The sequence below is a fragment of the Gadus chalcogrammus genome, chromosome 20, assembly GCF_026213295.1.
Source record: "Gadus chalcogrammus isolate NIFS_2021 chromosome 20, NIFS_Gcha_1.0, whole genome shotgun sequence".
Classification (NCBI taxonomy): domain Eukaryota; kingdom Metazoa; phylum Chordata; class Actinopteri; order Gadiformes; family Gadidae; genus Gadus; species Gadus chalcogrammus.
This window is the reverse complement of record NC_079431.1, coordinates 4,536,964-4,563,763: the sequence shown is the minus strand read 5'-3', so window position 1 is coordinate 4,563,763 and position 26,800 is coordinate 4,536,964. Positions and strand designations below refer to the sequence as shown.

Sequence of the window (26,800 nt, the reverse complement as noted above, 5' to 3'; positions counted from 1 at the left end):
ACCGGGACTCAAATCAACTCGGGGGAGCTTTTATACCCCCTCAACCAATGAGGTTTGAGGAGAAAAAGCGATTCCGAACCAATGTGATGGCTGCAGTGAAAGGAAGGGGAATTGTGCAGGTGTGTTTATTACCGCGTTATCAGGGCTGAAAGCCAACCTAATCTCAAATTCCCAACCAATCCTGGGTTCACCTCAAGACACCCTTTCAAGTAATATGAACAATTCGACGATGGACGAAAACAGCATTCATGATTCACATTTTATAAGTAGTTTATAAAACATTAGCAGTAATCATCAGAAAAACACATCTCGGGACCACAATCATAAGTCCGTACAGCTGTAAAGGTGTTGCTGACTGCTGAGGCGTACTGTGATGTGATGTAATCATTAAGACTCCCACTTTTAAAAACAAAGTTCCCCAGACAAACAACACTATTATTATGAATCGATGAAATTATTAATTACTCTAAAAGAGACGAGAATTATTCATGTGACTGCACTCAAAGTTAAATCCCCCCAAAAGGAAACGTGGATTTAAATTCCCTTTGTGTGAATGTGTTAATGTGGGTGTCAAATAAGAACCTGGCTGTTCCAATCAAAACAGGCAATCTTTATTTCGGTGTCCCTAGGTTATTGATTCTGATGATAAAGTCATAGCGGCACTTCTGAGTGTGAGTGGCCCTGGTTCCCTAGCGGCTCTGTCTAGTTTTCCCCCCTCTGTGGATGGTAGGCCCCCTGTCCATGTGAGGTGCTCCAGCGGGGCCTGGAGTGGGAGGGGGGGGGGTTGTTGAGGGCCGTGTCCCCCCCCTCAAGGGGTCAGGCGCTTGGGGTCCCGGGGGAACATGGAGGTCTGGCGGATGTTGTGGAGGCCCAGGTACAACATGCACACTCTCTCCAGGCCTGAGAGACGGGGAGAGACGACATCACTTCCTCAACGACTGGAAACGCAACAGATCAGAAAATCTAAAACGGCAAGGTGAAACGAGGAGCTCTGCTTACCGATTCCACCACCGCCATGGGGAGGAGCTCCGAAGCGGAAGGAGTCGATGTAGGCCTTGATCTTCTCCAGATCTGGAGACACACACACACACAGCAAAAAAAACAAGGAGAAAGGATTTTGACGTTATGATGGAGGAGTGCAATTAAGAAATAGATTTCACACACTTTTACACTGAACCCAATCAGGCAATAAAAGCAATGAGGGGTTTCGTGGAGTTATCCCATTTATCACAAAACAGTACAGCTCCGTAATAGTGAAATTAAAGTAAAGAAAAGAAAGAAACGAAACTTGGAATCTAGCTTTGTATTGCAAAAGCAAATGGCTAACAACTTTGACAGTCATAATCAAAGTTTGTTCCTTTCAAACAAAGAATATAACACACTGCTCGACTAGCTCTGAATCCTAAGTTGCACGTTTGAGCAACTCTCGTCGGGGGGTCAGATGGGAGAACTTTAGGCCCCCCCCTGCTGTGGAGCTGATCTGTCAAGTTCAATGCGGTCCATCACTTGCAACTGACGGCAGTGCAGAGTTCCAAGCGAGCGAGCGGTTTGAACTCTCCCCGGATCAGATGCACGGCCCCGGTCGGATCAGTTTGATCACGCTGCGTGTGGGGGGTGGTGAGAGGGCCGTACCGATCTCGTGATGGATGGCGCGCTCCGTCAGCAGCTGGGGATCGTGGACCCTCTGCGCTCCAGACAGGATCTCCTCCCCCCGCATGAACATGTCGTAGGAGTTGGAGTATTTCTGGAGGAGAACAATGAAAAGTAAAATCAACCCATAAATCAGGATTTTATCGGCGTATGATTCGACTGTTTCACAATAATAACTGGTCCTCCATAAACTGAGAGGCACCGCAACAAGAATTGAGTGGATGAGAGTGTGTGTGTATGTCTCGTGTGTGTTTATGTGTGCATAAGCGTGTTAATGTGTGTGTGTGTGTGTGAGCGTATGTAGGAGCGTGTCTGTGTGTGAGAGAGACTGAAACACAGGCAGATGGTGTGAGAGAAAGAGAGACAGAGAGACAGAGAGACAGAGAGAGAGAGAGAGACAGAGACAGAGACAGAGAGACAGAGATAGAGAGACAGAAGAGGGATTACTCACCGGGTTGCTAGGATCAGGCATAGTGTAGAACGGTCTCACAGAGAGCGGGTACTTGTCCAGCACATAGAAGTCAGTGTCGTACTGTAGAGAAATAAAAAAGGTTTTATCAGTTTTGACTGGGAGAGAGAGAGAGAGAGAGAGAGAAAGCCCGACGTGAGGCAGAGCAAAGGGTTCAGTTCTGTACCTTCTCCTTCACCAAGCGGCCCAGGAGCTTCTCATTGGGGGTGCTGGGTAAAAACAAAGACACAACTCAAGATTAATCTCCTGATGATAATTACAAGATTAATTTCTCCCAAAAAAAAAAAAAAAAGAAGAATAACCAAGCTCCAAAATCCTCAACCACAACACATCTTTGGCCAAAATGTTGTGCCCTGACCTGAGATCGTCCTCGTCGCCCATCTCCACGCCGGCCTGCCGCAGCATGGCCACGCCCTCCGTGTACTCCAGCCGCAGGGTGGGCTCCAGGAACTTGAAGGGCTCGCTGGGGTACTGCTTGCTGACCGTCTGGATCTCCGTCTGGAATCTGACCACAACAACAACAACAACAACAACCACCCCAGCATCACTCTCACTCCGCTTGGATTCTCCTGGACTTCAACCCCCCCCACTGGCCGGAGGGGGTTGAAGTCCAGCCACTGTTTATTTTCTCATGGGACGATGGGATTATGGATAAATATGATGGGAACGTGCAAGCCTCGATAAGGAATCCGTATTGATCTAAGCTGGAGAGTCAATGAGGGAGATTGCATTAAAAGTCGCATAAAGCGTCCAAAGACTGCTTAGTTCTTAATTACCACGGCGCAGTAAAATGTTATGCTCTGTCCGACCACCAGGGGGCAACACGGCCATGTCTATATTTTATGTTCGCTGTTCACAGCAAAGAAGACGTCACTCTACTTAAACCAGACAACACGGGGCCGCTTCTTAATAGTGGGGATTGTCTGACAGATAAAGGAATCCCCCCCCCAGGCGTGATAAATATATCCCCGCCGTTGAGACGTCTGCGTGCTACAAGTGGGTGCTGTCAGAAGTTCGGATCTCCCCTCAGAGGATAACACAAAACGGAGCACTCCCTTTGCATTTGATTCGCGCCCCTTATTCAAGTGTGCTCTCCATGTGGATTCCCATTAAGATTCGGGATTAGCACCGCCTCTTTGAATATAGGCCTACGTCTTTAATTTGACGCGCGGGCAAAAAAAAACAGCATGGTCGCACTCACTCGCTGAATGAGAAATGTGTTTTGAGTTCAGATCTCGGCCGGAAAAAAAACCCTTTATAGAAATAATCGGTAGAAGTCCAAACTAAATCTAAGGGCGCGTGCTTCCCTACCGGTCTCGCAGGCCCTTGAAGATCTGCACCATGGTGTCGGTGATGGAGTCGATGACCTCGTGGTAGTGGTAGTTGAAGGCCATCTCGATATCCAGCCCCACAAACTCCGTCAGATGACGGTGGGTGTTGGAGTCCTCTGCCCTGAAGACTGTTGGAGTGAGCCAAGGGGGGGGGGGGGGGACAACATCAGCACATGGGTAAGCAGACCGTTTCATGCTTGACCCAGGGCTGCCAGTACAGATTAGGCAACTATAGATGGCTGTGCACTGAATCAAAGTGAATACTTCAATGTACAACATTTACATTATATTTACATTTAGGGCCTTTAGCAGAAACTTTTATCCAAAGCGACTCAAAACCATTCATACACACATTCACATGGGTGTTCGTGAAGATCTGGTATCTACAAAGTTACCACCAGGGATGCTGTGAATGATTTGGAATAACCTCGATGATAGTATTACATTCCTATGCTCTTGAAGGGAAATGGGAGACGGCACAGCTCGATAGTCGAGCTCTTGAAGAAAATACTGAAAGTGATGAATAAAGAAAGAAAGAAGATCATGCACTGGCATATTTTCAAAGTGGGGAGATTCAGGCTACAGGGACTCTCTTCAAGACAACATCATCCACTGAGTAAACCTTTTAATGATTTTTGAACTGCCATTCCACGACACCAATACAAGTTGCATTGAAATCGTACAAGACAGTGTGCCATGGTCCTGAACGTAGTCTCTGCGCCTGCCGTCGCCATGTTGTGCGTGCGGATGGGTTGAAGAGATTGTTTAGACGGAGTTGCCTTGCATCTGCTGTCGAAGGTCTGTGTGTGCAGAGGTTCAAGGGCACTGTAGTGCTGTGCCTTCCCTTCAGTGGGGGACTGTGTGTAGACTGCTTTTTAAAAATACTATCAGGGAAGAAGCCTCCGCACATGCATACAGTCTCTCTCTCACACACACACACACACACACACACACACACACACACACACACACACACACACACACACACACACACACACACACACACACACACACACACACACACACACACACACACACACACACACACACACACACACACACAGGCTTGACACACATACACAGGCTCTCACACAAACAAACACGCGCAAACCCATTCTCGCATAGTCACACACACACTTGCCACACCTCCGAACACCATTCGCGCGGAGGTTCCCAAGTGCCTATCGCATCATTTATTTCTGAATAAAATTGTGTTTGATGTTATTCTGGGCACTGACACTTTTAGAACTCCAAACACTTTTAGAAAAACTTCCAGCTGGCGCACGCGTCCCGTCCCACTGGGTCAAAGCTCTTTGATAGCGCTGGCCAAACCACCAAGACGCCGGCAAACGGGCAGAGCTGTACTCAGTGTAATACAAACGGCGGAACTGTGGCACTACATCTTTGAAATGGGTAAAGAGAGAGGGAGCGACATGGGTAAGGAGAGAGGGAGTGACATGGGAAAAGAGAGGGAATGACATGGGAAAAGAGAGAGGGAATGACATAGGTAAAGAGGGAATGAAGTGGGTAAATAGAGAGGGAATGACATGGGTAAAGAGAGAGGGAATGACATGGGAAAAGAGGGAGGGAATGACATGGGAAAAGAGGGAGGGAATGACATGGGTAAAGAGAGAGGGAATGACATGGGTAAAGAGAGGGAATGACATGGGTAAAGAGAGAGGGAATGACATGGGTAAAGAGAGGGAATGACATGGGTAAAGAGAGAGGAGGTGACATAGGAAAAGAGAGAGGGAATGACATGGGTAAAGAGAGAGGGAATGACATGGGAAAAGAGAGAGGGAGTGACATGGGTAAAGAGAGAGGGAATGACAATGATAAAGAGAGAGGGAATGACATGGGAAAGAGAGAGGGAATGACATGGGTAAAGAGGGAATGATATGGGTAAATAGAGAAGAAATTAAGTGGGTAAAGAGAGAGGGAATGACATGGATAAAGAGAGAGGGAATGACATAGGTAAAGAGTGAGGGAATGACATGGGTAAAGAGAGGAATGACTTGGGTAAAGAGAGGGAATGACACGGGAAAAGAGGGAATAACATGGGAAAAGTGAGAGGGAATGACATGGGAAAAGAGAGAGCAATGACATGGGTAAAGGGGGGGATGAGGTTGTCGTCGTGGGTGGTGTTGTGGATGGCGAGGACCAGGGTGGGGATGGTCGACGGTGGGGGTGGAGGAGGCGGTGAGGTGGGAGGTCTTTCCTACCTGGGCCCACGCAGAACACCTTGTCGAAGTCAGCGCAGATGCACATCTGCTTGTAGAGCTGGGGGGACTGGGCCAGATAGGCGCTGGTCTTGAAGTAGGACACCGTGAACACGTTGGCGCCACCCTCGCTGGCCGCTGTGGGAACGGGCGACACACGTACACACACACAACTTTTAATCTACAACGTTTTTTTATCTGAAACGTTTTTTTAACCCTTACCACCAAACAAGCGAAATGGAGATAACTACCTCTTTTAATCGGAATGTGTTTGGGGCCACTGTCACTAATGCTGCAGTGTGTGTGTGTGTGTGTGTGTGTGTGTGTGTGTGTGTGTGTGTGTGTGTGTGTGTGTGTGTGTGTGTGTGTGTGTGTGTGTGTGTGTGTGTGTGTGTGTGTGTGTGTGTGTGTGTGTGTGTGTGTGTGTGTATTGAGGTCAGGGTGTGGTGTCTGATAGCTTCATGCGAGGTGTGGTTTTCATATCGTGCCCTTACCCCCACAGAAAACGATGTGGTTTTAAAGATTTTTTTCAAAAACCTGCCGCCAAAAAGTAAAAAAGCGCCACTTTTGAATATTGTGACCGTTAGGACGCTCAGGGGAGAAAAGAAGAAGTGAGACTAAAGCGTTGCCACAGAGGGAATAACAACGGAGGGAGACACATAGGAGGTTGTGGTGAGAAACAAGTGTACAAAGACCTCAAGTAATGAGAAGAAGACACAAAAACCCTCAGCAATAATTACATGCGGTGGTCGGAAACACAACATTTCCACGTGAGGCCGTTTCCATTTAACATACACAAACTAGAAGGGAGAAGTACATTAAGGTCATGGCCTTACTAGTGTAATAGTGGTTGGGGGGAGAGCTCATGTTAAAGGTGAGCCAGTGGAGTAAACACAACAGATGAAGACCAAGGCCTCGTTTCAACTGTCAAAAGAAGAAACTATCAAAAGGAACTGTCAAAATAACCTATTCACATAACACCTTGATGGAGACTAGAGAAAGGTTTGTATAAACTTCATCACTTCCCCAAATACAAATAAAACGTAACAAATTAGCGCTCGGGTTGATTTCTATTTAACATTCAAACTTTGATCACACGCCCCATCTGCAGCTTTTCCGCGCCACAGACAAACATTGCAGTGCTGCCCGTTTGTCGACCGAACACACTCATCACGTACGACCGCGTTCCATCACGCCGTCTGAGACTTCACGCCGAATAACCGGTGTAATTTGGGTCGCTGTAATCGTGAGTAAAGAGCTGGTTCCCGCACTTCTGGCGCTTGCTATCTGAATCGCCATCAGTCAGGAAGGGACCATCTCGCTCCAAACCACCAACACCACCTCGGGTGTTGTCGGTGGTTGGTTATCGAAGCCCAACGTACTACACACACTACGAGTCGTGCCTGGGGCAGATAGGGGATTTAAAAGCAAACGTTCAAGTCATGCGGTTCAAGGGGGGAAACGTTCAAAGGAGGAGGGGGGGGGGGGGGGGGGGGGGGGGGTGGAGGAGAGGGGAGATAAGCTTGTGGCAAAGGGGGAGTGTGCTCTTTACCTGAGATGATTTTAGGGGTCTGAATCTCCACGAAATCCTTCTTGGTGAGTGTTTCCCGGAAGAGCATGCAGACCCCCGCCTGCAGACGGAAGATGGCCTGGCTGGTTGTGGTCTGTGAGGAAACACACACACAGACACACACACACACACACACACACACACACACACACACACACACACACAGACACAGACACACACACAAACACGCAGAGAGACAAGAGTCATGTATGCAGACACACAATAACACATTATGATTCATTTGATTTATGACACCCAAGAATCATAAAAACGTAAGATCCCGGCAGTTTCTGTTCATGCACGCCTCTGGAAATGACATGGGCCCTCCGGAGAATATGCGCCTGTTGATATAGGGCAGGGGGCCTCGGGGAATCGAAACACACAATTAGAGGAGCATACATCCAGACACGTTTTTCCCTCCACAAATACAACGCCGGAATTAGCTCGGAGTAATAAAAGAAGAAGAAGAAAGAGAAGATGAAATCCCCCCCCCCCCCCCCCCCCCTTCGTGAACCGTTGGGCCAGGGGACAGTTGTGTGCACACTCCCTTTACAGATTGACTCATCTGAAATGCAACATTTAAAAAAAAAAAAAAAAAAACGAAAAAAAAACCTGCCCACTCAATTCAACTCCTGGTATTCAGCTTCATGAGATGCATGGGCGGATCGGATTGTCACGTGGTCCAAGCATTCATTGCGCGCTTCTGAGAAAGGACAGTCATCCATGATTTATCAAATGTTTGTTAACCGCCTACCACAGGGAATAACAAACTTGCTATCCTGCCAGCTCTCTGAATAGGCTTCAACTCAGCCTGGCAGCCAAGCGGTAGAACTAAATTGTTCTGAAAAAAATTCACTGTTTGTAAAAAAATTTTACAAACAGTGAATTACAGACACAAGTTATTACAGATAGAAACACGCATATAGATTCATGTTCACAATTGACTGGAAGGTGTATGAAGCAGAGTAGTGGAGCTTCTGCTCTCGCTCCTGGGAATGCCCGTCAGCGTGCTCATGTTAACCACTGGCGGTTACGTTTGGGGATCACAGAACCGACAACAAAACGCACACTGCCCTTGTGAGAAGAAGAGCGCGTGGAGATCCAGACCCATTTAATGATCTCACGATCACTTAAAGGACAAAAAACGCTAAAAATCCTGATCTAACCCCTGACTGGGCCTCAACTTCACCACCAGATAGGGCAGATCTTGAAACGCTCTGTGATGGCTGAGCAATAACACACCTGGTAGTAAAATAGGGGCCCTTTAATTGAAAGGCCTTTCATAGAACCTGTTCTTCCCATCAATGGAGGGTTTCTCCAAGTCCTGAATGGCCATTGTCTAGGCGGCTGTCAGAAATGAAAAGGTAATAGTGATTTAATACCCTCCACCGCCCCAATCAACGGGGAAACAAACCCCTTCGGTGTTTCAACTTTCATTCTGCGAAGTAGTGAGCAATTCGACTTTCCCACCAGAGGGGAAGGCCTTCACTTTTGGTTTCTTCAGTCCCATTCACATCTGTCTGAAGCGGTCAGCCACAGGGAACTGGAACCATTTCCCCAGACAGACTCCCTGCTCTACTGGTGAGAATTTGTCACCACATCCAATCAGAGCTGGGCCCAAGCCCAATGTGTGTGTGCCGGCTATCGTGTGAAGATAGCATTATGGCAGTTGGGAGACGGTTGTGAGTCCACGGCCATTCAGAGCAAGGCAGACACCGCAGAGAGATTATCATTAATAATGTCGCATACTATGTGGCCTGAACATAGTATTTATTATCATGTGAAAGTTTCACAACTCCATTTCCTGGATACATCGACTCGGTTGAGCTGCTGTCACGCACGGCCGCGTTGCCATGGTGACGGTAAGCACATTGAAATTCCGGGTGCGAAAGAGAGTCCTTGATGAATCGAGACAGATATTTCAATGTGCGTCATTTCACTAACGGCTGTCCCCCCCCCCCCCTCCCCCTGGTGTCATGCGGCTGGCCTGACCTCACACATACAGACACCCGTTATCCAGGGTGCTTTCTCTTGGCAACACGCCCAGCAGTCAAACCCCCTGAAAGTAGAAACCTTACAGTTGGTCCGAGAATTGGACCAACCGAAATAAGTCCCACTGAAAAAATACATCAGAAACCCGAGTCGTATGTATCTATCTTTTCTTTCACAGGGTTGGCAGGAGGTTAAAGGGAGGGGGGGGGGGGGGGTGGGGCGTCTAAAGCCGTTCATTAGTAGAAGACCTCAAATTAAAGCCCCAACATGACACAAGGAAAGGACTGTGTGTGTTGTGTGGTGTGTTAGAGTGGGAAGCGTCTTTATGGCCGCGCCGGGCTCTGAAGTGCAGAGGTGATAACAGGCCAAGGAGACCCAGGTCAGCCGCCGCGGCCGGCGCTCAAACAGCTGTGGCCCTGACGCCAGGACACCCACCCACCGGGGGGGACGGGGGGCTCCAGGCAGGAGGGCCTGTCTCGCTGCGTGTGTAGGTGTAGGTGTGTGTGTGTGTGTGCGTGCATATGTTTGTCTCTGTATATGTGTAGTTGTGTCTGTCTGTGTAGGTGTGTTAGTAATATGACCCACCAAGAAGAAGAAGAAGTAGTGTGTGTGTGTGTGTGTGTGTGTGTGTGTGTGTGTGTGTGTGTGTGTGTGTGTGTGTGTGTGTGTGTGTGTGTGTGTGTGTGTGTGTGTGTGTGTGTCTCTCTCTCTCTCTCTCTCTCTCTCGGGGTGTGTGTCTCTGTATGTGATTCTGTGTAGCTGTGTATGATTATGTGTAGTTTAAAGTGTAGTTATGTGTGTAGTTGTGTAGCTGTGTGTCTATCAATATCTAGGTGTTTGTGTCGTTTAAAGTGTTGTTATGTGTGTAGTTGTGTGTGTGTGTGTGTGTGTGTGTGTGTGTGTGTGTGTGTGTGTGTGTGTGTGTGTGTGTGTGTGTGTGTGTGTGTGTGTGTGTGTGTGTGTGTGTGTGTTCTGAACAAAGGGAGTCTCAGTAGTTGTAGTTCACATGGCGCACTGCACCTCTGCCTCACCCTGCTGTCATGACGGGTTTGTAACCCAAGGACGGGAGCATCGCACCCGGAGAGGATCTCAATGTCATGGTTCAAACCCCCCCTCCGCCCCCGCCCCCTCCGCCCCCGCCCCCTCCCAAAGACGCTATGTACTTCATGATCCGTGCCCTATGGCTCTATAAATACAAAAAAAAAGGAACCATGAACCGACTGAAAATGAAAATGTGTGCGTGCCAGTTTTTAAAAAGAGAAACCTAACCACAAGAAATAACGTCAGTAAAATAGAAGGTCCATTTCAACATGTCCTTGGGGAAGTGAACTCGTGGAGAACACATGATAAGTGGGCGGCTCTCCAGAGATGAACACTGAATGACCCTCGCAGATAATGCGCTGTTATTAGTGTTTAATGGGCGGATGTACATCACGCTGTGACTTCGTAATTGAGGCAGGCCGAGCGGTCAGCGTCGATGAAGAGCAAAGTGCGCGTCAATTAGATCTGGAAGAAGACACAGGACCAACGCCTCAGGTGAGGACACGCCCTACCGCACAGCACGGTAGGGCGGCAGCCATCTTGGTTCTAAACGCAAGCCACCGCCCCACGCAGCCACGCGGGCAGCCATCTTGGTTCTAAACGCAAGGCACCGCCCCACGCAGCCACGCGGGCAGCCATCTTGGTTCTAAACGCAAGCCACCGCCCCACGCAGCCAGGCGGGCGGCCATCTCGGGTCTAAACGCAAGCCACCTCCACCGATACGGAACCAAGACGGGGGCTGGGCGGATAAGGCCCATGGGGTCGTCGTGCTGCACGCAGGGTCCGAGTGAGGGTCGGGGAGGCTCACCCTGAGGTCGATGACCCTGTTGTCCAGACGGGTGTCCTGGTTCACCGTGGCTCTGCCATCCTGGGCGGGGAGGGAAGGGAGACGCGTGAGGGAAAAGGGTCATGTACAGTGTCAATGACGCGTTGTTGTCGATGCAATCTGACACATCACAAGACGTGTTACAACAAAGACATTGTCATGCTGATGATGCTGAAATGAAAGGCAAAGGATTCGTTATCAAACAATAACAATCACTCAAATCACACGCCAAACTAAATATTTTAAATACAACGCAGGGTATTATGACCATATAATCCACCCCATTATTAATGCTTCAGCGCATTATGAACACTGAAGGTAGATAGTAGAAATAATGACACACACACACACACACACACACACACACTGTGTGTGTGTCTCTCTCTCCCTGCCGTATACAATTGTAAACGTCGGCCATTAGCAGCCCGATGGATAAATCCGTCACACCCGGCAAACTCTTAATGTTTCATCACAGCAGGAAGTAGTACGGCGTCCTAGTGGGGGGGGGGGGGGGGGGGGGGGTGGGGGGGCAGGAAACCCTCAAGACCATACGTCCGGCTCTGCTAACGGGTCAAGGTCACACACAGGGAGGAGAGGGAGCCAGCCGAGAGATGGACCAGAGGACAGCGCGGAACCAGGAGGGAGTGGGGGGTGGGGTGGGGGCAGAGCCACCGGGGGCAGCAGGTGTGAGTGACGGGACGCAGTCCCAGTGGTCGGGGGGGGGGCCCTCCGGTCGCAGCTGGAGCCGCAGGGGTAGGGGTAGGGGTAGGCTTACGGGGTCGACACTGGGCCGCAGCAGACAGCCAGCGAGGAGAGGACGCAGCGAGGAGCAGAGCCGCTGCTATGACACCCTGCAGGGGCCGGTGGGGTGCGGTCACACCAAAATTGTACCGGGGGGCGGGCGAAACATTGTACCGCCTACGTAATCCACGCTCGAACGTCAATGTTCGACGCGATTGTCCGTTGGCAGGCAGGTTTCAAAAAACATTTGCGCTCATGTTGCCAAAGACGGAATAACATAATACAGATAACACTTGTTTTTTGTTTATTTTTGTATTGTATTGAATTTAGCTAGTAAACTGGGTGTTTAAAGTGTATCATAGTCTAGCTAGCTTGTGTTAATACACTCAGTTTACTAACTAGATGCGATTAAACAATTAAATACAATACAAATATAAAGTTAGCAACGCTAATAAATGTCATTTGTAAAATAAGTGTTAGCTGTTTAATGTTATTTCGTCTTTTGACGCTGAATGAATGAGCGCGAATGTTCGCGAATGTTCATGAACCTGTTCATGAACACTTGCACTCTGAAACACCCCGCTTACTTTCAATTCAACCCCGTTGGTCAGGCTCTGGGGATATCCCTGCCACGGGGAAATACCCAAATCGAGTAAGAAAACGCAACGTTGATGACGGTGTTGTCCGAATACAGTCACAGCCCTATCGTACGGCCGGCTGACTCACAATCATCTACACCAGGGGTCAGCAACCCTAGCCATGCGTGCCACCACAGGCATGGGGAAGCATAATCATTGGCACACTTAAAAGAAAAAAAAAAAGAAAAAAATATATATATTATTAAAAAAATTCACAGCACAATGCGGCAGCATAATCATTGCTACCAATTTTTTTTGTACTTTATTCTGTTTTGGGCATTTTCTCCCAATGCAAATATGTTAAAATTAGTTCCAGAAAGCAGTGTTCTGAAATGGGATCAATTCATAGTTTTTAAACCTATGTTGTGAGTAATAGAAAAGAAAATATTTAAAATATTGTTGCAAGTGGTGTTGTTGCTGTATGCATCGCCTTGCCTTCACATGGTTTTGCATAGTACATGTCGTAAAGATATTGATGTGGATGGATTCAACATTCTCATATATTCTCGTTTTTTACATTTCTCACAGTGCAAATATGCTTTTGAATGAGTTTCTGAGTTTCTATATACAATGTATTTGTTACCAGCATTCATAGTGTTGATCAGCAGAGAAATTGTCCGCCCAAGACGTTGACGTCGTCGCTTAGCAACCGACAGCGCTTGGGCTGATACATATCCCGCTTATTACATTGACAAGTTACCGGACTACGTGCGGAGTGATACCAAAGGCAAAAAGTCCTTTTGTTTACCTTGACAGCGGTCATTATTCATCCGTTGCCAATGAATTATCCAAAAATAATTGACCGCCGGAAGTTGTGCAGTGCCCATGCAAGTGGGCACTTCTTTTCAAGTGAACGGAACGTTGAAAAGACCCGTGTAATAAGTAATTATAATTTGTAAGCCCATGTTGCAAATATAACAACCAAAAAAACATTTAAAATGCTGATGCATGATTGTGGACTATATGGAAATAGTACAATTCCAGGTCTTCTGGAAATGTTTTTGGTCGCTGTGTCATAATTCAGCTTCATTTTTTATACATTGTTGCTTAAGGCACACTCATTAACGAGAAAATGTCAAACCGGCACTGCATGTTGAAAAGGTTGCTGACCCCTGATCTACACCTTCCACTGGAACACACCCAAAAAAGACAGACGGCCCCTGAAGCACCGTCTGTAAAGCTAGCCCCCCACCACCCATACGGCGGCTGCTGTTCAGCGAAGGCCTTTTTGTCCTTTACGGCCCACCGTGAGCTCACCTCGTCTCCCTCGCCCTCGGGGCGGGACGCGTCCTCCAACTGCAGGGGCAGCCTCGCCTCCGCCTGGCTGATGACGAAGATCTGATGGGGAGGAGTCAATGATGAGCCATAGAATCAATAGGTGGGGGGGGGAAGAGAGAGAGAGAGAGAGAGAGAGAGAGAGAGAGAGAGAGAGAGAGAGAGAGAGAGAGAGAGAGAGAGAGAGAGAGAGAGAGAGAGAGAGAGAGAGAGAGAGAGAGAGAGAGAGAGAGAGAGAGAATAACTTCTTAGATCTGGTGAAAGGGAGGGAGGGAAGGTCAATCATGATCAATGGATTCACTGTTTGTTTAAGATTTGATTTAAGCTTACATAGAGATATCTGGAGAAAAACACCCAAATGTGTTGGGTGTTTTCAGTTTGGGTTTTCTCTTTGTGGGGACACTTGTGGGGTATAAAAGTACCAGGGAAACAGGACACTCTGGTAGGAAAGTACCACAGTGTCCAGGCTATTGCCAAGCTGAGCCGTGCAAGTTTTCAGTTTAAACTTCTTAGTGGGGGATCTGGAAAGTACCAGCCTGTCTGTATGCATGTGTTTTTTTTTTTTTCATATGAAGGCTGCAGGCTGCCCTGTCTGCATGGGTTTAGATCCTAGCCCCGACCAACAGAGAAACAAACACCGTTGGTCCCCCCTGGGACAGCAGTGGTACCCTTGTGGATATTTAATAATACATAAATAATCAATACTGGAAGGATTGATTATTTTCCTAGTCGATTACTCTAGCGATCAATTTCTTTATTAGTTATGTCGTCTTAGGAAATGTCAATTTCATAGTGAGTCCAAAGTGAGGTCTTACGTGTTGCTTTTATCTTGCTTTATCTGACAAGCATTTTAAACTTAAGAAAATGTTGCATAATAATCCACAAACCAAATTGAGGAAGCATAAAGCAACAAACATTTTACATTTGTCCTTGATGAGTCGACTGTATTATGATGAATGTATCATCAAAATAAAGATAAAGTGTCGATCGACTTAAATCGATAAATCATTGCAGCGGAAAAATACAAAAAACAAAACAAATCCGTTCATAGGCATTCAACTGGGGTTGACGCATCCTCTCTTCACACTTGATTTAAATAGGGTATTTTCTGGGAACTGTTGCACATCAAACGGTGTGAACGCAGACTGCAGGTGCATGAGCAGAGAGGTGTGAGTGCGTGCTGCACTGTACGTTCAGGTGGGAGTTGGTGTCGCAGGGGTGGTACCTTCTCCACGTGCAGCTCCACCTCCTGCTGGGTGCAGCTCTCGATCTTCTGCTCCACCTTCCTCAGAGTGGCCTCCACGTCCACGATGCTCTCCTTGTTGATGCTGAGGGACGGTTGGGGTGGTGATTTTAGCGTCAAACGATCTAGTTTTTTTTTTTTTGTTGTTTCATTCAATGTTTTATAGGAAGTGCACAACAGCTGGATACATATTTGTACATTATTTTAGATTTGAAGATTTTCTATTCAACCATTTTGTGTATTTTCTTAAGGCGAAATTTCCAAGTTCTCAGTTACAAAGCATTTTAGGGGGGAGATACTGAATAAATACATCATGTTTTCAAACTCAGAAATAATCGTTTGACTAATCGTGATTTCAATATTGACCAAAATAATCGTGATTATGATTTTTTCCATAATTGAGCAGCCCTGAGTGGAGGGATACCATGGTCCCTACAGATGCCACTGTTTATCTAATATAAACGGATCGATATCGCAGCATCTTAATCATAGAGTATGATTGTAAATGTGTTAGGGCATGGCAATACGCAAAAATGTGTTGCCTCGGTAATCAAGGGGAATTGTACACAATCGCGATTAAAAACAACTTATAAACGTGCAATTTTCATATTTTAAACAGTCTGAGGGTAATTACATTGAAGTATACAAAAATGGAATGTATGCCATCAGACTGAAAATAGTTTTCCTTTCTCTCTGATGTTTACTCATATTTGATCATTTTAGGGGCATATCTTCCAATGGTAATTCATTCAGACTATCACACTGGGTAGCACAATAAGTCAGATCTTCCTTTCATGCTGATTCAATACCAGTCAAAGACGTTAAACGATAATGTTGATTTTTCGCCCAGCCCCAAGATGCATGATTGTATTAAAACTCAAAGGCGCTTTCACAGGGCTTTTGATCTTGAGTACTGCACACAGTCGATCATAGACGGGGGCCTCTCTGAGACTTTGATGTCTTTTTCTATATTGTCTCACCAGGTGCACTTTGTTTTGTGAGGTTGACTATATGAGACACCAAGTACACAGCCAGGCAACAAGTTTCCCTCCACTGCAAAAAAAAGTAAAAGTCACTCACACACACACACACACCGGATATACCATTGCCATGGCAACTTTGGCTTGTGGCATTAAATATGTGCACACAGACTGGTGGCTTTTCAACTCCCGCCTATGCCACCACCCACCACCACCACCCACCACCACCCACCACCACTTCTACTACGCTCCTTTCAGTGGTTGAAGGGCGTTGGCTACATGCCTTCAACTTCGCGCAAGTACTGTATGAATGCCTGGAATCCTATCCGTTGGTTAATTGATACAAAACCAAAAAACGAAACACACAGGACACATTTTCCATGAAACAGTGTTTTCCTTTGTTGCTTTAAGACAAGGACGACGCGGGACTAATTGTGTTATTACAACAGTGTCGGGCCACAATTAAAAAGCGTCACGGGTTCATCCTCCATCCCCGCCGCGCAACAGAGGGGGTCATTCAGCGTGGGGCCCCGACGTGACGAGCCCCCGGTAATCCTCCGCTCCGTCTCATTACCAGAGGAACAAACGAGGACTGCTGAGGGGACGCGGCTGCCGAAGCCCCCCCCGCACGTCTGTCTGCAGCTGCTGCTGACCCCCCCCCCCCCCGAACCCCTCTGCCCACCCATGGATGGGAGGGGATCAACTAGATAAATAAATGCCAGCATTAATAACCTCCAGCGCCACACAGCGCTGACTTAGAGGCTGACAGTGGGGCCGGCGTTCATTAGCTCAGGACAGAACGCTGGCACGGGGAACCCAGATGGGGGCTGGCGCAGGGTGATTCAACTAACGGTATCATAACAATCCACGTGGTAACAACAATGTAGACACACCGTCATCTCACTAACGTGCGCGTCTTTAGCAAAGCCGTCTTTCTCTTCCGAAACGGGGTCTCAGAGCCACGCAACCTGCCCACTCTATTCCCCAAATGTATGCAAATGTTGCAACCTTGTTAACGAGCATAAAGGCGAAGGCAAACTGACACCATGTGTCTCTGTTCTGTATATGAAATAGCACCGTTGAGACTCACTTTATGACATGATGTTGCATGATGCCAACTTAATTTAACATTCAGCACCTTAGGGCTTTTCACTGTTCATTGTACAAAATCAATTCATGTCAGTGGAGCTCATGGATTTGCAATCGCATGTTACAACGGGTGAACAAATAACTATGCGAGTGTGGCAATGAGGAATTGGGACAGATATGTGCAAGACGGCCTGGGCCAACATCATCATAAAGCATGTCCTATTTAACTCAACGGGGCTTACGTCTGTTTCCATGGAACCCAACAAAACGTTGGAGGCCGTGGGACAAAGAAACGGAGGCCCGGGTCAATCAGTTAGCCACAGGAAACTCCAGCATGTGATTTCCTCGGGTGGAGGCCGACTTGTGACCCAGGCGTCGGGTCGTCTTGTGATTGAGCTATTTCTATGTCGTGTGGAAAAGAGGTAGTGATGGCCGTTGTGAAGGTGAATGTTTTCACAACTTTCACTACCGCCCACCTCCCTGGCAGTTGTTGTGGAGGGATTGCGACGTCATCCCAACGGCATTTTGCGTTGCTTAAGAGAAATGAGGAACTGACGCCAGGCTCATCATTGGATGGTTTGACGCACGAACATGGTGCCCCCACGCGAGGCAACTCTCCACAACCCAGATATAAACAAAAAACACACCTCAACACACGGAATACAACTCTACTATTTTTAGGGAGATAAATGATACAAGAGGATGTTTAGAAACTACCCGGTTGAAACGTCTGAAGCAACGTCTGAGTCGGGTTGTTTTCGAGACACCAAAACCAAAAAGAGTGCTTTGCCAACGCGCCGTGCGTGAGAGTTGTGGGATGAGGAACCAAGGCTACGCTGGATTTCCAGAGGAGAAGGAACGGGTCATGGTGACTTGGGTCAGCTGGTTCAGACCGGGGGTTGTGACCTGGGCGGTCTAAGGACACACCGACATTGACCGGGTTAAAAAAAAAAGAAAAAAAAGACCTGTCCTTTCAGTTCCACGTCGGCCACTTGAGAAGCTCAACTATTCAACTGATAAGCAGGTCTGGGATCAGACGTCTGGGGACCACTTCTGCAAATTATTAATTTCCTTTTCGGCTGAAGAACATAAGCATCCATATTGCGGAGCTCTTCCCAAATCAATGACTTGTTAGTGACTTAAATGAAGGCTTTGGTAAAATACCAGGGCGTCTCTCCTGACTGAGAATGTCTGCTGATTATTCTTTGGTACTCCATTCATACAATACACCAGTAATGGACTTCCATCCGACCTTTATCATCGTAAACAATAGGCTGGCTTTGAAAAAAATGTCCTTCTTCCCGAACTGGGGCCCTGTGTCGGCCATTTTAACAGGAAGTACTCCATTAGTACCCTCCCTGGTCCCGCCTTCGCACCAGTCGGGTTCTGTTGTCAAGTGCAAAGTGATCGATTCCTCCCCTTGCCCTCGCCCCCTCTCCCACCACCACACACGTCCACGTAAGTGTGAAAACGGGCCACGAGGACCATTAGGATGCAGGATTTTCCCACCATTGTATTCCCCCCCCTTGCCTCTCGCCTAACAGGAAGCGCGGTCTCCGTCTGACTCACTTTGCGGCGAACTTGACCATCTGCTTGCTGGCACGGTCTCCCACGGCGACCAGGGCCTGCACGTTGAACTGCTGTTGACGCAGGACCAAGAAGCACTGCTTCCCTGCGAAAACAAACAACAACAGTGCCTGTCAACGGGTCTTCCCAGTCAAAACACGGGCTAATGGGCTCCGTCTAAACAAACGCTGGGCTTTGGTCATCCAGTAAGGATGGGCGGGGGGGGGGGGTGGGGGGGATGGGGGGTCTGAGAGCAGTTGAAGAAGCTGTGCTCGTCCGTGGGAGCGGCTACAGGCTCCCACAGGTATGCCGTGGCCGTACTGCGCTTTACGACCGTGCCCCTTTGAAGGAGACGGTAATTGGAAGGAACACAAGCGAGAGCCACTGTTACAGCGCTAGGACGCGCGCGCGCACACGCACACACACACACACACACACACACACACACACACACACACACACACAAAATGTCAACAGCATAAAGAATAGTCGGCAAACACTTGAGAGACTGAGGGCCGACCACCAGGGTTTTGTTTGCTCGTGTTTACGTGTGAGCCTTTGTGCGGGTTCGCATGCGGCCCCACAAATCCCAAATGTTATTCCGCTCTTAAGAAATAAATAATAAATAAAACAATAATAGCCCCAGCTTTAGCTCTGGAGCGGAGAGACGGCCGGGGTGACTGAGGGGGCTGGGGGGGGTGGGGGCGAGGGGGCTCTCAGCCCCCCCCCCCCCCTATCTGCTGTGCTGTACCTCAACACATTGTCAGCCCCCGGTCGCGGTGTCGGCTGCGAGGTGAAGCTCAACAGGTTCATTGTGTTCCGACGGACAGCCGCGGCCGGGGGACTGTCAGGGGCCGGGCCCCCGCGCCGGGGAGACCGCCATCGGATCCCCACACCTTGTTGTCGGCTTGTCGCCGGTGATGACCGAGCAATGATATCAAAATGCACCCCAAGCTTTTTTTTGTTAAACTCTGAGAAACAGACGAGCGGGGGGGGGGGGGAAGGCCGTGTGTCTCTGTGTGTGTGTGTGTGTGTGTGTGTGTGTGTGTGTGTGTGTGTGTGTGTGTGTGTGTGTGTGTGTGTGTGTGTGTGTGTGTGTGTGTGTGTGTGTGTGTGTGTGTGTGTGTGTGTGTGTTGAACTGTTGAACAATAATTAAAGAAAAAAGACAACCCAGCGGCCATCTGGAGCTATTCCCAAGCCCCTATGGTGGAGTTTTGTGTTTACTTAATGTTATTAAAATTATGAACTTCGTAAGCCGCAATGTTTGTCATAAATAAAGTTGGATGGCATCCACTACTAAACTAAGAGAACGGTGTGTTTTAATGAATAATATGTCATTTTTATAGCAAACAGGACTTAATGTTGAAATGGCTTGCACTTAATGAATACACAACCCCAAATGTTTCAAATACCTGTCAAAAGGTAAGACTGCACAAAAACAGGACGGTATCGTTTACGGAAACGAGACCATTAGGATACATTACATCCTTGATACACAAAGTGACGCATCCCAAACACAGCTGTCTCCTTCTCTTCTACTACACCAGCCTGCAGTTTATTTTGGATTCCACCTTTTTCAGGGAGAGCCTGTTCCTTTTTTGGATGCTGACTGCTAGTCCGTCGAAGAAAAGCGATCATTTCTAGAGACCATTTCACATCCTGGCCCAAGGGCAGGCTGACTTGGCGGACCTTGACAGTGCAGCCTTTACGAAGGCGGCGGGCATCCGACCCGGCCCGGCCTAAAGCGGCCGTGATAGTCACCGTGATGCGCCTTTCATGAAGTGCCCGGACGACCATGGCATTGCTAGTGGTCGTTTGGTCCCGACATTGGACAATTTCAGAGGTGGGCCACACACATCGCCTGTGATGATCTGTGCGTGAGGGCCGCGATGTCATTCAAGCCTTGGGGTTTCACACACAGCAACTATAAAACAGGTTTTAATGGGGAGGCTGAGGTCAACGGGCTGAGAAAAGAAACCACAAGGAACAGGGATGGACTTAGAGGACGGGGGGTGCGGCGGGGTTGCGGTCTCACCTTTTGCTCGGCTGGTGTGGACTCTGGCCCGGAGCCAGATCACCTTGTCTGCCATCTCAGGCGTCAAGTCCTGGACGCGGACCAGCTCCCTGTCTGTCTCCACACAAACACACACACACACACACACACACACACACACACACACACACACACACACACACACACACACACACACACACACACACACACACACACACACACACACACACACACACACACACACACACACATTCAGAATAAATAGGTGTCTTGGCAAGGTGATGGTGGAAAGGCACTGCGTTTAAGATAACTTCAAAGGACATTCTGCTCTGCTGGCGGCCAAAGATGCCAACCCCCCCCCGCCCCCCCCCTCTGCTTACCGTTGCACTTGCACGCACAACGGAATGCGAAACTAATGCGCAAGTCCATGCACGCAAACACACATAAACATAGCCCCTCTCGTGCACACACACACACAATCCGTCCTCGCCCTCAACACAACACACACAAAATATATACGTACACACAAACACAAACACACACACAATCTGCTCAGATTGCAGCCATGGCATGTCTGGCGAATAAATATGATCTTGGAGGCGGAGGTGGCTGGATCAGGGGGGGGTGGGGGGGGGTCTCTCGCTCTCCTTCTCTTTCTCCCTCTCTCAGCTGTGTCAGTCAGAGGGCGGGCTCAACACCCTTATCATGCTAGCAGACACAGCGGCACACTGTCTGGGTGTTGGGGAGGGGGGGGGGGGGCTGAGAAGAACATAGCCTTCACAAACATTCCCTCGCTCTCTCCCCCCTGCATTCACACACACACACACACACCTAGCATCACCCCCTGCCCCCCTCTGTCTGTCTGTCTGTCTGTCTGTCCATGGTTTGGGCATGCAGGTTGTGTCGGGACCAGAAGAGCTACCAGACAACGTGGCGGCACCCCGAGCACGTCGGGCCCCTGGGGGCCATAGTCAACCTATTAGTCACTTGGCAATTTTTTTTCTCTGTTGCAGATGACCCCGCATCTCTCTCTCTATCTCTCTCACACACACACACACACACACACACACACACACACACACACACACACACACACGCGCACACACGCACGCTTCTTGTGGTGCAGAAGTGGACCATAGTACTTACCCAGTTTCTGCTGAGACTGCACCATAGCAGCAATACCGTACTGGTCCTTGGCAAAGTCCTGCAGGAGGAAGAACACTCGAGGTTATTACATCCACTGTGTTCGTGCTTCTCAGTGCATCGGGGAGGGCGGCCAAGGGAGAAGGAAAGGTGGGGAAACAAATTATATGTCATGGTAATTATTAGAATTATAGTCTAAATATCTAGGTACAGCTATTGGGTTTTTATTATAGTTATTCCCTTTCGTGTAAAATATAGACTTAGGACAGTGCACATAGTTTCTCCTGTTATGGCTGCTTAACGGATGTAGTAAGAGCACACTAGGAATACACTGCAATGTTTCATTAAAAGAAAAGCAGCTCCATTCACAAAACACTAGAAAATAAAACTGAAATGTAGGTTGGGTGGGATTGTTTTTCTTTTAGCATTATGCACTTATAGGATTTATTCCTCTGGGGGCGGGAGAGTTGTCTGCTTGCGACCGAGGTCCATTAAGACTGAAAAGACGTGGTGTTGTGAAAACGCCTCCACTGCGGCAATTGCTCCTCGTGGCTGCCATCTGCTGTTACGCGGGCGATGAGGGCAGATAATGAGCCCCATCAAGGGCTTAGGGAGGAAATAAGTCGTAGGAAGGTGGAGAAAGCCACAGATCGGTGACCGGGGCGAGAGCGTTTTGCATACAAACCGGTGCAGAGGTGTGAATGTGGATGAGAGGGGGTGAGTGAGTGGGTCATTGGGGCCCGTCTGGGGGGGGGCTTACTTACATCTTCCTCTGTGCCCTGCTGGTCAGCGGCCTGAAACACACAGAAGGGGGGGGGGGGGGGACAAGAAACCTGGGTTTTTTAACGACTCAGGCTTTAAAACACCCAGGAAATGACCCAGGGTGGTCCAACATTAGCCTTTCAATCCAACATGCACAAGGCTCAAAGTCCTTTCCCCGAGGACTGAGAGGTCCCGACAGTTGGTTGAGGATCCCCCAAAAGTCCATTGTCATCAAATTAACTTTGTACTCAAATTTTGAAAATAGTTTTAAAAAAAGAAACTCAAAACACACATCTGTGGGGTGAGATGAAGAACACATTCGTTAGGCCTCACTCGATAACTCGACTAGACTGGCTTGGAACATGAAACTGCCAGGGGAGTTGAGAGACCTCCGCTTCCTTAGTGCGAGAGACGCCACCAACCGCAGACAGAACTAATTCCCTACCCATGGCAGATGATACCCAGACTCATTTAGATATACATCAAATATTCATAAAGCAACAGGAGTACCTAGCCAGCCCAGAGCACACACACACACCCCCCCCCCCCCCCCCCCCCCCCCCCCGCCCGCAATGTGAAGTGAAAAACAGATAATGAGTCATCCGTGTAATTTTGCTTCATAAACCGTTCCCCAAATGTTCTGGGAACTGGCAGCGCTTGGGACTGGCAGATGTATATTTCAGTATGACTGGGTCAAGTGTTAACACCAGTCAAATGTGCCAACGGCGCACGACATTGAAACCTCCTCGATTGATTGGATAACATCTAAGCAGGTCTTACTGGAAATTAAATAATACGATTTGATGCATTTAGAAAGTAGAATATATTCCCATAATATTGTACACCATTTGAGGGGCTATAAGGTCATAACAGCACTCTACCAATGAGGTGCAGGCTGTACAAAATACACCTGTTGGATGAGTAGAACAGGTTGACCAGGGATAGCAATGTCAGTTGAGAGTTCACATCCGTAATTGCTTTAGAAGCAATAAAACTCCACTTGCATCTTGAAGGATCAAAGCAGGCAGAAGAAACAAGTCCGGTTTTTCTTGGCCCCTTATTTTGTCGGCCGCCAAAGTGTGTGAAAAGCAGCCGCGACGACGTTGGCGTGCAGCGCCGTTTTATTTTGCACACCTCTGAGCTCTAAAGAAAACGGCTCTTTGTTTGGGTGGACATAAACACAGCGCTAAGGCCGCAGAAACAGAAACAATGGGTGCCCACCCCTCCGAACCGACCCCCCCATGCTGGGCCCTGCGGTACCCGACAAAACACGGCACGCCACGGAATGTGTGTGTGTGTGCGTGACCAAAGGCGAGGAAGGATGGGATGCGGAGGTGGGAGTCCGGGAGAGGGGATGGGGATCTGGGAGAGGGGATCTGGAGGGAAGGGGCGTGGGAGAAAGGGCCAACCCGCTCACCAGCTTGGCCTGCTTCTCAGCCTTCTTCGCCGCTTTCTCCGCTTCCTTCTGTTGTTTCTTCAGGCCCTTCTTAGACTGGGTCTCCTCGGCCGTGGACCTGGAACAGGAAGGCGGACACGCACACACACACGCGCACAAAAACATGTGAGTCCACTTCCCCTTGCCAGTTCTCTGACCCGTCTCCCCCCCCCCCCCCCCCTCTGCAGGAAGCAGCCGACTGGCAGGGTTGGAGGATATTCGTTTTGAGCAGCTAATAGCTTTGGGCTGTGCACCATCACAGCCCCTGTTTGGAGGCTTTTCAGGTGCACTTGCCACTTCCTTAGTCTCTTGTGAATCAACCGAAATATAGTCTCGTAAAATAACAACAACAACCACCCAGCTGTAGGCTCTGCACTGAGAGGACTGAGCCGCAGAAGGAGTTGTTGGCTGGAAGGGGGCTATGTGGCGGCAGGGAAGAAGGGTGCTTCACCCATTCTCAAGCCGCTAAATCATTAGTGGAGGACTACGGATTATCCTACTGTGATTACATGAAGGATGGTCTACATTGTTCCACCAATTGCGATGTATACAAACACATACAAGTCGAAAGTGTATTAGATCTCTTGTAAACATAAACAAAGGAAATGTAGCATTCAAAATGGAAATTTAAAAAATGTTTATTGGCTTTCATGACATTGCTCTTTATCTTTTTCTGTTGCAACAAAACAACAACAAAAATGATGTTGGCCTTCAGGCAAGACCCAAGCTGTGTGACTGCACTTGGTTCCTTTACATTATTGAAGGCCTGGCATTGAAGAGGACATGCAAATGTTAAGATTGAATAGATTTAGAGAACAAAACATTAATTTGGAAAACAAGTGTACAAACACTAAAAGGATTTTGGAATTGTAGCTAATGATCTGCAATATTCAATGACTTGTGAAAGTAGAATCGGTTTGTTCATTAGCGGTTAAACAGTCTGCTGTTTTTCTCAATGGCCAGGTGTCTCGATGAGGAAATGTACATGACCCTTGAGACAGGAAATTACACTAACCAAAGACCAAGCGCAAAGCGAACCTAGCCAAAACAAAATGTTTATAATTAACTGGATTTCCGTTTATCATTGGAAAACAGGAAATATATACCAGGGATATTCACATCCTGGTGTATGTATACCAAGATGAAAAAGTGATCACATAAACATTACAAACCAATGTTTGGAATTGTATTATATATATATATATATTCACATGTTGAATATTGGATATCCAACCCTGCCCAGACGTGACAGACATTATACTTTCTGGGAAGTCATCCCTGGAAACTGATGGGATAGGGGCAGGCACTTTCAAAATAATACTTGGCAGGTGATTGGATGAACCATCTGTCTACCACTGTATCACTTAGTTTCCCAGAGGACACTGATTGGTACGAACGCATAACTTGAAGCCTGGCCAGTTCAATTCCCACGGAATCGTTATCTTGCAAAGCCAACTGCCTTGCAAGGTTAACCGACAAGTACCGAATAGCAGTACATGTGGAATTTGTGTCTAATTAGTAATGTCACCATTTGGATGAATTTTCCCATTTTAGGACCCTATGCTATAAAATGTATATTGACTATGCTAATTTAAGTGTCAAACTCTTAATCTGCAAGTAAGCGACAAATTAACATGAAGTTCCAATACTGCTTATATGGCAAACATACGTTTATGAAAAGGTTTGACAGTTTTCCCTCTAAAACAAACTGAACTGTCCTTTGGGTTTTTCATGTAATGCATTATTTTTTAATGGTTACCACGCTGACAGTTTAAAATATTTTCAGGCCGCACTAATAATGTCTTTATGCTCTGCAAACTAATAATAATAATTAACAATAATCGATCCGTTTTTTATAGCACTTTTCTAAGTACTCAAAGACTAAACTTAAGTATATGGGTAGGTATTTACCCTCTAGTGCAGCAGACTGCATAGCAAGACCTCTCCTGTCAGACCACTCCATGGCCACACCTCTTTGCTGTCACTTCATTCATGGGAATCCTTATCTCCATATAGGCCTACTGCACTACAGCCAGACCCAGCTATTCCTTCTTTCCATAACGCACATTGACTGACCAAATGTAGGATATGTAAAACTTTAATTAGCCATTAGGATTTCCTTTCAGCTTCAAATACACCGAAATTCAAAGGTGACAGCTCCCCTAACAAAAAGGTAGTCAGTCTGGTCAGGACTGGTAACAGGTTCGAATAGGTCTTTGGTCTTTGAATCTGTCGTACGTCTAAACACCATAACGAGGCTCCATGGTTCTGTTTTATATTGCAACTGCATTGTAAATGTTGACTAAATCGACAGTGACCCAAACGTTGTTGTCAGCACCAGGTCTCTGCGTACCACTGAGTGGGTCGATTCGTTATTTATCTAACCTAAGGGTGGGAGTGTCGAACTAGGTGTTTTGTGTGGCCTTTTCTTGTCCTACTTGTGTGTTGCTTTGACCCAAGTAAATTCACAACACGTAAGCCAGACCTCATGTGTATACGTATACGTCCACCATCAGATGATGCAATCCACCCTCCGGTGGGAGTAATGCTTTAAAACACAGAACGCTAGCATGTATGGGCTATTTATTTAGCTACAAGAAACGTAATCCTGTGGGCAAAGTTCTTCTTCTAAGCGACCTGATACGACTCGGCCGTGCCATTCTTACCCTTGGGCATCCTCTTTAGTCATGTCAACTGATTTTGTCCTTGCGTTTACGTCAAAATAGTTCACGTTTCTTAGAAAGTTTGCTGCAGGATCACTTCATCAGCTGTTAACAGACAGAGCATGGGGAGGGGGAGGAAGGAAATGCTTGAT

At 47.8% G+C, this 26,800-nt stretch overlaps 1 protein-coding gene across 1 annotated transcript; it reads right to left on the bottom strand.

Annotated features, from left to right (window-relative positions):
• Nucleotides 1–25: 25 nt before the first annotated feature.
• Nucleotides 26–26,800, bottom strand: dars1 (aspartyl-tRNA synthetase 1). The gene is made up of 18 exons (XM_056579781.1): nt 26,652–26,800; nt 23,968–24,064; nt 22,553–22,582; nt 21,792–21,849; nt 20,667–20,759; nt 18,634–18,736; nt 14,978–15,080; nt 13,735–13,815; nt 11,081–11,140; nt 7,222–7,333; nt 5,673–5,807; nt 3,431–3,578; nt 2,478–2,624; nt 2,286–2,328; nt 2,102–2,182; nt 1,633–1,744; nt 1,000–1,071; nt 26–900 (listed from the first exon to the last, which is right to left on the bottom strand). Exons 1-18 carry the CDS (start codon nt 26,672–26,674, stop codon nt 809–811), a joined length of 1,590 nt encoding a protein of 529 aa, XP_056435756.1. The 5' UTR covers nt 26,675–26,800; the 3' UTR covers nt 26–808.

What these genes read in the sequence shown, in the direction of transcription:
- dars1 (XM_056579781.1), bottom strand. Translation starts at nt 26,674, where the DNA reads ATGACTAAAGAGGATGCCCAAGG. An exon ending in GGTGTTCTGCGTGGGCCCAG is followed by an intron (nt 3,579 to 5,672) that starts GTAGGAAAGACC and finishes TCACTCCAACAG; the next exon opens with TCTTCAGGGCAGAGGACTCC. An exon ending in GCCGCTTGGTGAAGGAGAAG is followed by an intron (nt 2,183 to 2,285) that starts GTACAGAACTGA and finishes ATTTCTCTACAG; the next exon opens with TACGACACTGACTTCTATGT.